Below are 13,310 nucleotides of genomic sequence, written 5' to 3' on the forward strand. Positions count from 1 at the left end.
AATTTAGCAAAAGGTCCAGGATGTTATTTTCCCGATCCATTATATCTGCTCTAGTATTCACCACCATGATCAAATCTACCATGTTTTATTCTTTTGTCAAGTTAATTTTCAACTTCAGCCTTATAAGCTTTGAACACGTCCAATGATTGAGATTTCTCATGAATGAGATATAGGTACCCATAGAGAGAATAATCGTCTATAAACATAACAAATGGCTGTTGTCTGTTTCAAGAAGTCGAAGGGATTGGCCCACACATTTGTATGAATTGGTTCTAAGACATTCGAAGTCTTAGTAGCACCTAATATCCTTATGTTTGTTTGTTTTCCATTGATATAATTTACGTAAACACTTGAGTCTGAAAAATCAAGGAGATCAAGAATTCCTTCTGATGCAAGCTTTTTGATTATCTTTCGAGAAATGCGACGTAAACGCTTGTTCCATAATGAAGCAAAATTCTCATTCGTTATTTTATATTTAATACTTCATGAATTCACATGCAATATTTCATTATAAGAGACAACCAAACTAAGAAAGTATAGATTATCATATTCAAATAACGAACCCATACCCACAAGATTTGAATCATGAAAAAACTAAGTTTATTATTTTTAAATGAACAAGAATAATCGAATTAGTCTAAAATAGAAATAAAAACCAATTTCGTTTAAAATAAGATACCACAAAAAGTCTCTTTCTAATCCAAATAAAAACCAAACTTTAATAATAATCTAAAAGTCCCTATAGTCTCAACTTCTATTGATTTGCAGTCGCCTACATAGATGAATCTTTCAGCATCATTTTGCTTTTGCCTGTTCAGACAACCATGCATAAACATACTTATATGAGTAGTACACAAGAATCAATCCACCAAGTATGTTTATGTACTGAAATTAAATTAACCTCAGAACAAACCAAAGTGAGAAATGTACATTTCTTTTCTCGCCAACGTGGAGTTTGGTACAATCCATCTTCAAGTGTTGTGAAATTCCACAAAAGTAACAACTAGATGATTCATTATTTTCAAGCTTTTGTCGTTTCTTTTGAGTTAGACTGGATGTAGCTTCTTTATTCTTTCTTATCTTGAACTCGTCCTCAGAGATACTAGCCAAGCGAGCACCTTTTGTTCCATCTTGCTTCGGCGTTTCTTCTTCTTGCACATGGTACGAAAATGAGCTCATTAAGAGTCGATTTCTCCTTTTGATAGTTATAATTGACTTAGATTGATTAAATTGTGCAGAAAGAGAAATCAAAACCAAATGCACGATCAAATCATCACATAGCTCAAATTTTAGTGTCTTCAATTTTGAAGAAATATGAGACGTCTCCATGATGTACTTCTGAATATTTCCTTTACCCCTATATTTTAGTGAAACTAAGTTTGCCAAAAGTGTACTAGTTTCGGCCTTATCGCTTTTTGCAAAACATTTTTCGATTTCATCAAGAAATTTCTTAGTAGTAGTTACCTTATTAGACACAGCGCCCTTGAATGATTCTGGAATACCATGCTTCATGATCATAAGACTCATACGATTTGAACGTTCCACTTATCAAACTCTGATTTTTCATCTGCAGAAATTTTATCTATAAGTGTAGTAGCTTGTTCAGTCTTTAATGCAAGGTCTAAATCCATGCAGCCAAAAACGATTTGAACGTTCTCTTTCAAATCCTTAAAGTTGGATCCATTTAGCACAATAATTAAATTGATGTTGGCAGATATTGAAAAAGCACAAAAGTTAACTAAACAGAGAACAAAATCAAAGAAATATGTCCACATTAAAATTCGTATTAAAAAATTAATTAATTCAAATAATCATAAACCACATTACAAAAGATCGAGCACAACATTGATATTTAATCTTTGGACAGAAATACCAATTTATAAGTAGTACTTTTGATGTAATAATCTTAACAATAAAATATGTCGAATAATAAACCTATATTTAGACCGATTTATTATTTACATAATTTTTTTTTACAGTTATCACATATTTATTACTACAGGTGTAGGTGTGGATGTAATTTGACTAAACATTTACCTTCCTTTGGGTTGGTAAATATTTGCATGAATTAAAGACACACAACCATCTTTATGTTCCAGATAAATTAGCTTAGACAAGAAAGGTTACTTTGACAAACATATTGTTTCAACTAATAAATCCAGAATATTATAATCGAAATTAAATTTTGTACCAAAATTTGAATTTGAATTGTTAAAATCTTAACATTTTATTTTTATTTTGTTTTAATAACTGAAACAAAATGGATAGAAAACTGGAGTGCTCAGCACGATGGCCTGCTTGTAATGTAGAGTCGCAACACTTACTGTAATGATGAAATTTTTTTCTTAAATCCAAAATTTTGATATTTAGGGTTTGATATTCACATCCAAAATTTTATAAAACCAAAGTATGAATTTTAACCCTAAAAATCTTCCTTTAATCTCAATAGTTTAGCATAGATTGACTCTGATAGTACTTGTTGAAAATTTTATTAAATTTAAAATTTATAAATTTTACATAATTGTCAAGATCTTAATATCAAATCACAAAAAATAATAATAATAATAATGCAAAATATACCTCGGTCCATTGAGTTGTATTTTAAATGTTGAATTACAATAACTAAATCTTAACTTCTAGATATTTAATCTTGATTCTTAATTATGGATTCTTGAATTCTTCAATCATTCTTCTTGATTATTGAATTCCTTTATGCGGGTTATTGATCTTCCTCTTCAATATAGTTTCTCTATTAAATCTCGTGTTGATAGGATGATACAAAGAATGAGAAATTACATATTAATTGGGGACCATAACTATATATATAGTTTTCATACGTATTTCGCTCATTATCATATATAATACTAAGGAAATTGGTTTCTACACATATAACTCGATCTACACTTTATTTAGATACTCAAAGCCCAATTATTTAATTCTTTATTAGATCACTTTAATTTTGAGCTTAATTTTAAGATAACATTTATACACAATTAAATACATAACCCACGTTTGACTCCCATTATTAGATATTATAATATTTAGAATAGTGTTTTTTTAAGAACGTGTGCTTAAAAAAGAAAAAAAAAGTTTTAAGTTTACGTATAATATTATTTTATTAGAAAATGTGTTATTGATAAAAAGAAAGAAAAATGAATTGTAATTTTAATGGAAATCAAACAGGGCATATGTAGTGATGTGATCCGCACTTCAATAAATTCGATAGAAAGTTCCAGTTTGTGCAAGTTACCAAAAATTGATAGAATTCCATGTTGGCCGACAGTTTTGTGGTCCTTTAGGATTTGTCTCCTTATTTAATTAGGATTCTACTATTTTTAATATCTTTAGTTATTTGGGACCGGACATGTTTTACTTTATTTAAAAATAGGTTTTTAGGATTTTAATTCCTTTTTAATTATTTTTTAGGTTTTAGTATAGATAGGACTATTTCATTCTTTGTATTTTTCAAACTTTGATATTTTGATAATTAATTCGAGAGGCTTTTTTGCTTCCAATATTTGTTCTTGTGTGGAACAACCAAACTTATCAATATTTTGCGATCTTGTGGCGTTCAAAACTCGGGTAAGATTCAGTTAATTGTGTAATTAAAATGTCCTTTGTGTCTTTGTTACATTAGGGTTGTTTGATTCATTAATTGATTGTGTTAAATTCAAATTCAGATTAAATTTATAAGTTTTGTGATAAAAAGTTCAATAGTTTGATATACTATTGGTTGTTTGGTCCGCAAATTTGTGAATTGAGTCTTAAACTTTGATTTTTTACTTTCTTGGGGTTTGTGTCATTTTTTGTGGGTTTAATAGCGATCTAACTATCCAAATTCACATCAGGTGGTATTAAAGCTTAGGCACCAGAATCAAAGTTATATCCCTTTGTTTTTTTCTTCTTATTTTGGAGTCTTTATTTTGTTCTTCGTGTTTCCCATTAATTTTGAGTCTTAGATCTTTTTGTCTTCGGTGGTTTATTTGTTTTATGTTTTTGCAAAAAAAAAAAAAATACTGTTCAGGCATTGTTTCGTACCGTAGCTACTGTTTACGGGTTTTAAAAAAATATTTTTTTTGGTCCTTCCAAAAATTTTATTTAATTTCTTAGTCCTTCAACTTCCTAATATTGAATCTTCCACAATTCAATTGTTACCCCACAATTTTACTCTGAATAATTGTTCTTGAGATCATTGATTGGAAGCAATTGAGAGGTAAAAAGTCGAGTGGTGACTTCAATTGAGGGTAAAGCCTAATATTGAGTGATTTTCGAGTGAAATTTTGATGAGGTAGAAAATTTGTGAAAATGCCATAACGGGAAGGATCCATTTCGAGCAGGATGGGAAATCAAAATAACATGGCAGACGATATGATGCAGCGGTTTGAGCGCATGATAATTAGTATGGAAAATAGGTTGTACAGGCTAGACGCTAAGGTTACAAACCTTAGCCGGGTCAACGGGCAGACATACCACATGCTAGGAGGTCGACTAGACGAGAGTCTAGGATGGATATGCAAAATGAATATGGGTATGGCAGTGAATGAGATGATGATGAATTTGAAGAAGTAAAGATGTGACGGATGAGGAATAGAGGTGGTAGGTTTGAACGAACGGGTAGAAACTATGGGGGAGACGACGATGATGGAGGTATGGGTAGCATTAAAATGTCAATTCTGACATTTCGGGATAGGAGTGACCCAGAGGCATTTCTTGAGTGGGAGAAAAAGGTGGAGTTGATATTTGAGTGCCACAACTACTTAGAGAAGAAGAAAGTGAAGCTTGCAGTTTTGGAGTTCACTGATTACGCCATCACTTGGTGAGATCAGGTGATCACTTCATGGCGGAGGAATAGGGAGAGCCCGATAACTACTTGGGATGAGTTGAAAGCGGTGATGAGAAAACGGTTTGTGCCTGACTACTATTATAGGGAGCTTCATCAAAGGTTGCAGGGGTTGTGCCAAAGGTCGAGGAGTGTGGAGGATTACCATAAAGAGATGGAAATTCTAATGATTCGGGCTAATGTGGAGGAGGACCGGGAAGCCACCATGGCATGATTCCTGAATGGGTTGAACAGGGACATCGCCAGTGTTGTTGAATTGTAGCATTACATGAAACTAGAAGATATGTTGCATGTAGCAATGAAGGAATCAACAAGGGACTAATTCATCTTGGAGGTCTAGGTGGGATGAAGAGAAGGTTGATGAGGTTGTTGTCAACAATAAAATTGAATCACCTAGGGGAAAGGATAACAACGTTGGCAAGATTGCACCAAAGGTGGAACCATGGCAACCTAGAAATCGGGACATCAAGTGCTTAGGGACAGGACACATTGTTTTTCAGTGTCTAAACAAACGAGCCATGATTTTGAAAGACAGAGGGGAAGTGGTGAATGATAGTGATGAAGATGGAATGCCCAAGTTAGAAGATGTTAGTGATGATGACGGGATGGAGTATCCGGTTGAAGGGGATGCATTGGTGGTGATGCGTGCACTTAGTTCGCAAATCAAGGTGGATGAAGAGGAGCAACAACGGGATAATATTTTCCACACATGATGCCACGCGGAAAATAAGGTATGTAATTTAATAATTGACGGATGTTGCACAAATTTGCTAGTACCACATTAATCGAGAAGTTAGGTTTAAGAACAATTAAACACCCAAAACCATATAGATTATAGTGGTTGGATGATCATGGAGAGGTTAGGGTGAACAAGAGGGTGTTATTGAATTTGTCAATTGGGAGGTATAAGAATGAAGCGTTGTTTGTGCCTATGGATGCGGGGCATATATTATTGGGTAGGCCTTGGCAATACGATAAGAAGGTGAAGCATGATGAATTTAGAAATAGGTACAGCTTTGACATGGATGGAAAAACAATTACACTTGTCCCTTTGACACCACAACAAGTGTATGATGATCAGTTGAGGTTGAAAGGCGATGAGGGGAAAATGAAAGAAAAATGAAAGATGAGCTTATATGCAAAGAAGAGTGAGCTTGGTAGTGGAAGAGAGTTGGTGAAGGCTAACATATCCCTCCCTAGTTTGAAATATTCCTTGTTGTAGGAACATAAAACTTTATTGCATGAAAAATCACCATTTAAGTATTTCATTGATGTACAACAAATGGAGTAACTTTGGAGCATTGAAGAGGAATCAATCAACCATTGCAATGCGGAGTACAAGAAGCTCAATCAAGGGTTCAACATTGATCAAGCAGATGGAAGGTACAAAGTATTTGAACCAGGTGCAGATTCGAGTACGAATCCTTTCGAAGAGGGAGGGAATGATGTGATCCGCACTTCAATAAATTCGATAGAAAGTTTCAGTTTTGTGCAAGTTACCAAAAATTGATAGAATTCCATGTTGGCCGACAATTTTGTTGTCCTTTAGGATTTGTCTCCTTATTTAATTAGGATTCTACTATTTTTAATATCTTTAGTTATTTGGGACATGTTTTACTTTAGTTAAAAATAGGTTTTTATGATTTTAATTTCTTTTTAATTATTTTCTAGGTTTTAGTATAAATAGGACTATTTCATTCTTTGTATTTTTCAGACTTTGATATTTTGAGAATTAATTCGAGAGGCTTTTTCGCTTCTAATATTTGTTCTCGTGTGGAACAACAAAACTTATCAAGATTTCGCGATCTTGTGGCGTTCAAAACTCAGGTAAGATTCAATTAATTGTGTAATCAAAATGTCCTTCTTGTCTTTGTTACCTTGGGATTGTTTGATTCATTAATTGATTGGGTTAAATCCAAATCCGGATTAAATTTATAAGTTTCGTGATCAAAATGTCAATAATTTGATATACTATTAGTTGTTTGGTCCGCAAATTTGTGAATTGAGTTCTAAACTTTGATTTTTGGCTTTCTTGGGGTTTGTGTCATTTTTTGTGGGTTTAATAGCGATCTAATTATTCGGGTTCACATCATGTAGGCTCACACAACAAATTAATAATTTTTTAACATCTAGTAGATGCTTCTTTTAAAAAAAAGAAAAATCATAAACTATATATAATAAGCCAAGTTAGTGTTGCATACAGGGGCGGAGCCAGGATTTATGTTCAGTGCGGGCATCATTTTTCGACGCCGAACTTCGAGGTTTTGGTCATAGATTTAGTGATGATAAAAAATTAAAACAATATTACAACAACACTAAAAATGACATAATTTATATATTAAACTTGTTCCTTGCGAGTTTTCATATTTTGATATCGTCGTACAATAACTTCATTATCGAGTTTCAAAAATATATCTCTCTCTACATAAACAATAGTGCTATCATTCATCCACTGATCACCCATCCGATTGCGCAATCTATTCTTTACGATGTTCATTGCAAAAAAACTCTCTCCACAGTAGCGGTAGCAACCGGTAAAATCAATGTTAAAGTCAAAAGTCTGTAAACCAATGGATATACCTTATCTTTCTTTGTCAAAACCAACTTCTCCGCAAGATCACCAAGGCCATTTAACCCTTCAAACTCTTTGTTAGAGCGCATGTCCAAAATATAAGTCTCAAGTTGATCGCTAAGTACAATGTCATCTACTGCAGAGAAATCTAATGGATAAAGCTCAGCAAGTCTAATTAAGCTTTTCTTTTCAAAAGACGAAAATGAATCTTGTGGACATAAACAAGCTACACAACGGAGTAACTCTGTGTTTACCTCCGAGAAACGATCATTCAATTCTTGAAGTTGTAAATCGATGACAGAGTAGAACAAATCTACTCGATAATGATGTAACTTTGTAATTTCTGGAGAATTACGCTGAGGGCGACCACGAATTGCAAGGCGTACAAACATATCATCCATGTTGGGTACATGAATGTAATGTTGTTGACAAAAAGAACATACTTCTTCAAAAAAGGAGTCCCACCCTTCGTCTCTCATTATTTGGAGTCTTCGTTTGCACAATCTCACCAATTGCATTGCATTCACAATATCTTGATCTTTTCTTTGCAATGCCTTTGACAGTTCATTTGACATCGCCAACACACTTTTCATCAACTGTAGATTAAATGCAAAATCAAATCTTTGTATCAACTCCAATAAATTTATTGCATCAGATCTTTGATCACAAAAATAAGATTCATCTTCAACAATCATTGCAAGTACATCTAAAACAGAAGAGAACATGGCAAGTAAGCTGACCAAAGAATTATAATGTGAACTCCATCGTGTATCACCAGAGCGCTGAAGGGTCGTTTCTTGATTTAGTCCCCGTCCACTTAAAATCTCACCCTTTTCCAATGCCTCAACAATAAAGTCTAATTGTTTTTCTCGAAGAAGATCACAACGCTTGGAAGATGTTCCAACAGTATTTATCACGTTCCCAACCACAAGAAAGAAATTAGTAATAGGGATGTTCTTCTTTGTCACAGCCACAAGCGCAACTTGGAGTTGATGAGCAAAAAAGTGAATGTAAAAGGCACATGGACCCTCCTTCAAAATAAGTGTTTTCAGACCATTAAACTTACCTTGCATATTACTTGCTCCATCATAACCTTGTCCTCTCAATCTAGACATACTCAAGTTATATCTAGAAAATACCTTATCAATTGCAGCCTTAAGTGATAGAGCCGTGGTACTTGTAACATGTTCAATCCCTATGAAGCGTTCATTGACATGCCCACTATTGTCTACATAACGTAAAACAATAGACATTTGCTCCTTCATTGACACATCACAAGATTCATCAACTAGAATAGAAAATAGTGAGTCGCCAACATATTTGATAATAACATTGATTGTTTCAATAGCACAAGCATTTACTATATCCTTTTGAACATCAGGTGATGTCAATTTGCAATTGTGAGGAGCATTTCCCAATGTGACGGCATTGATAGTTTCATTATGAGCAGCCAAAAATTGCAATTGCACTAAGAAGTTACCTGGATTGGAAGAATCCTCAGATTCATCATGACCTCGAAATGAGTGCCCTTGTCGCAAAAGAACTCGAACACAATCAATGGATGCATTAAGGCGTGTAACATATGCATTTCTTGCTTGTTCTGACTGTTTGTAGAAAACTGATTGAATGTGTTGCTCTTGATTCATCAATACTTCACACTTAATGCGAGCTTGATTATGTGCACTATCATGAAGTCCAACATGAGTATGAAGCCTTTTTTATCTTTCCAATATGTAAAACCTTCGCCAACAAAAGACTCACCTCCACCTTACTTTCCAGAACTTGTTCTGAAAAGATAACAATACAAACAATAAGCAGCATCCTTCTCTACACTGTACTCCAACCAACTACCGAACTCTTTAAACCACGAAGGATTGAATCGTCTAATTATTACTCCAAATTGTCATTTTGGAAAGTCATGATCTTGGGGCTGAAAAGGACCCTTTAACCTTTTTCGTTGAAAGTATCTATTCATTTGATATCTGAATTTAAACATTTGATATCCAATTATTAATTGAAGTGAGTGAGAATAATTCATAATGACAAAAGGAAAACATATCTATAATAATCAGAAAAATGCTCATGTCTGTATGGAAAACATATCTATAATAATCAACAATAGTAGCGTCAATATAACTTCAGCAGTATTTATTAAAGAAAAACTAATTGAAATATAAATTGAAATGGGTTCCCCAAATATCTAATGCTTAATTAATAACTAAAGATTATTAATTTACTGAATATTATTCAAAACCCCCTTAAGTTAATCATTAAAGAACATTAACTTAGTGTACTAGAAAGGAAGTTGAAATCCCACAATAAATACACCAATAAAAACAGTTAAACTCAAACTCCAACAGAAAATTTACCGTGGGTGCGGTCAGTGGTCACTGCCGACATTATTGACGGCCATAATGGCACCAAGATTCCAAGAAACTGAAAGAAAGATTCCGAGCGCGCCAAAAACCAGGAGAGAAATGGCCAGGGCAATCTCCTTGATGGGCTGAGAAAGATGAACTTAATCAATTTCTCTACAACAGAGTAACAGTCAGACTAACAGCATTTCCAAATTCCAATTCCACAATAGAAATATCAAATATAATTTATATAAACCCATGAGATTGAGAGTTGAGAAATGAGAACCATCAATATTCAATAATTAACCAGTAACACATTACACACTAACACTAACATTCATAAATTTATTAAATTAAGTAGTGCAGACTGCAGAACCCGAGAGGCGAGAGGAGAGACGTGATTCCGAATTTCAATTTTTAGAATTTTCACAATTTCAATTTTCAGAATTTTCCATACTCCATCTTCACTGAAATATACATTAGGTAAGCAAGGTAACTTAAATCACCTTCTTAGTTCTTCGTTGGGCAACTTCCAGCTTCGGTCGGAACTCGGCAGAGCCGCAGAAGCAGTGGCAGACGCTCGCAACAGTGGCGGACCTGGCGGTGGACTGGAAGAGTGGAAGTTGAGTCGGCGTCGCCTGCGAGTTGGAGTAGCGACTGGCGACTGCCAACTGCCGAGAAGCGGCGACGGCACCGGTTGAGAGCAGAGAGGAGAGACGTGATTCAAGATTTCAAGTTTGCAAGGTTTGGAAATTGGAAACATGAATTGAACGGGTTATAATTGATTCAAGAAGTCGGGTCGGTTCGGTTCGGGTCACTAAACGGCCCATGGACTGATTCAAAAAGTCGGGTCGAGAAATTGGAACTTTTTAATTAAACGGGCTTTACCCAAACAAAAAAAAATAAAAAATTGGGCCTATTGGAGCCCTAATGGGGCTCACCTTTTATAATTTTGAGAAAGGAAGGATTGACTTCCAACTTTTGACAGTGAATGTCTTTCGACCAATATACTTTTGGAACAAGCAACACACCAAAATTCATCAATATATTTCAGTAATTATTCGCATCAATGTCTGTACGAGATGATCTAACCAGAAATTCAAAAGAACAAAGTCTTCAGCACATTTGAACTTGTGGGTTAATGGTATTTTTTGGTAATAATATTTACATAGTACTACCAAAAAATAAAGTGGGGGTACCCCCCCCTTTTATTTTAGAGGAGAACAAAATATTATTATTAATTTTGTTCCTCAAAGTAAAATAATAATGTTACTTAAACTTGATTGTAACACTAACGCGGTGTTTTTTAAATTTAACAATAAATTATTGCACAATTTTTTTAAAAATATTTTTTATCTTTATTTTTAATACACACACACACAAAAATGGATGTCTCCCTTTTCAGCTCAAAGATTGTGGTGTCACGAAATAGTAATAAGGTAAGCGTGCTTCACATAATTACATATGGATCCTGCTTGGTTCTAATCTTTTGACTAATTTTTTAAGTCAAAGAATCAATCTTTTAATGTTATTTAATATAGTCAGTCGTCATTTTTTACTTCCCCAATCACAATTGGGACCATTTTCTCTATAATGGTCAAAAAATTAATTTTAAGAACGAGTACCAAACGGGCCCATAATAATTATATTATTTCAAAAATAGAACCATGTTATCAAATATTTAAACAAAAATGAAAGGAGTATCCCTTCTTTAAATACGTAATACTTTATTTTCAATGCACTAAACTCTTGTTTTTACAGATTTTTAAAATTTTTTTTTCAGTAATACATATTTTTTTTCAAAGAATAAGTTTACACGTGAATTCAAAATCGTTTCTTACTTTTAATAATATATTTTTAAAAAAATTACTTTACTCAAAATTTATTCTCAAAAAATGTAAATAAAATAAGTCCTTAAAAATTTAAAATAATAGAAATCAAGTGGTAAAAACGGAAAACCTTGGCTAAATAGACAAAGGAGGTAACCGCCAAAAATCTGGAATGGTTCCCAAGAATTGAGAGTGGCAATAATTATTCATATGGCAAATAATCTTTTATCAAATTATTCATATGGCAAATACTCTTTTATCAATTTTCTATCTATTATTTGATTACCAACGGCGTGAGAATGAGAAAATCTTCAGTGGGGCCACACACTCCGAGCTATGTGGGCCACCGACCAAGGTGGCACCTTGGCATCACGTCGTGCGACTACCCCACCGAAGATCAGGTGCATAAGAATCGATTAAAGAGTCAAATAATAATATATTAATGCCAACAAGATGTGTTGTATGATTTCCTTTCAAGGATAAGCATTTGTTCATAAAATAGGGATATGGATCACAATTTTCATAAGATTAGATAAACACAAATTTATTTATTTATTTTTTGTAAACAATAATATAATATATATTTAAAAAAATAATAATAACAATAAAGTCACGTCTTTTTAAGAGTAACAATACAATATTGTATCTCAAAAATCATACTTAGTCCAAAGTACAAGCATAATAATCTCTTAAATATCACGTCTTATTATAAGATTATGCTCTTAGGTAGTAAATAGTATTATACTGAAATATTAACATAATATAAATTTGTTTTTATACAAGAAAAACAACAAGAAGAAAAATATTCTTTTATGATATTTATATGCCTATCTTGTTTTTTCATTCAAAAATTGCAACTTAAAATTCTTAACCCTTATTTGGCATAGATTAAAATTTGATATTGATTTTAATCTTAAATTAAAATTAATAATTAAGTTTAATTACACATTTTATGAGATTCACAATTTTTAATCATACATTTTATCATCACTTATCAAAATCTACTAAAAAACTTATTTTAATTTACACCAAGCAACGACTTATTGAATATTAATTGAATTGTAAATTGTGTTTGTTAAGGAAAAGCACAATTAAGGACAAATCTTCTTTAAGAATGAGCACTTCATGATAAAACATTAAAAATATTAATACATTTAAAATAAAATAAAAAATTTATGTACAAATGTATTGTAACAAAAGAACTCATTTAAATAAGAATGATAAAATTAAAATAAAAAATGTGTTCTTATTTAATTTGTACCATACGAGTCATAAAACTAATATAAAAATAATTGAAAAATAGTTAAAACTTTTGTTTATTTTTTTGAGAATCGATACTTCATATTTATGGGTACAGATACAATGGATACAATAGTTTACGACATAATTTACTTATAAACAAAATATTTATGTTTTAAATATACCTTTTTGCCAAACATGTCGTTACAAAGATCTACGTTAATTTACCTCTTAACATTCAATTGTTCTTCAAATTTCTTAATATCCATTTTAGGGCAAATTTCAATAGCAAAATCTTGGAACTACGTTGCCATTTTATGTACTTCAATTAAGCATTTGCTTGACACACCTTATTTGAAAATTATTTTTAAATATTCATTCTTTTAATAAAATAATTTTATATGTAAATTTATAATATTTCTTTATATTTTAAACGCACATTCTCTAGAGATATTATTTTGGAGAATCGAATT

General features: G+C 32.5%; 2 protein-coding genes across 2 annotated transcripts; both read right to left on the reverse strand.

The window, feature by feature from the left end:
- Positions 1–7,333: 7,333 nt before the first annotated feature.
- On the reverse strand, positions 7,334–7,813 carry LOC111366853. Its single transcript, XM_022987543.1, has one exon. It carries the CDS (start codon positions 7,811–7,813, stop codon positions 7,334–7,336), a length of 480 nt encoding a protein of 159 aa, XP_022843311.1.
- Positions 7,814–7,890: 77 nt separating this feature from the next.
- LOC111366854 (zinc finger MYM-type protein 1-like) lies at positions 7,891–9,058 on the reverse strand. Its single transcript, XM_022987544.1, has 2 exons — positions 7,999–9,058; positions 7,891–7,901 (listed from the first exon to the last, which is right to left on the reverse strand). The coding sequence occupies exons 1-2, from the start codon at positions 9,056–9,058 to the stop codon at positions 7,891–7,893; spliced, it is 1,071 nt and encodes a 356-aa protein (XP_022843312.1).
- Positions 9,059–13,310: the final 4,252 nt, after the last annotated feature.

Source organism: Olea europaea, chromosome 18, assembly GCF_002742605.1.
Source record: "Olea europaea var. sylvestris chromosome 18, O_europaea_v1, whole genome shotgun sequence".
In the NCBI taxonomy this organism is placed as follows: Eukaryota; Viridiplantae; Streptophyta; class Magnoliopsida; order Lamiales; family Oleaceae; genus Olea; species Olea europaea.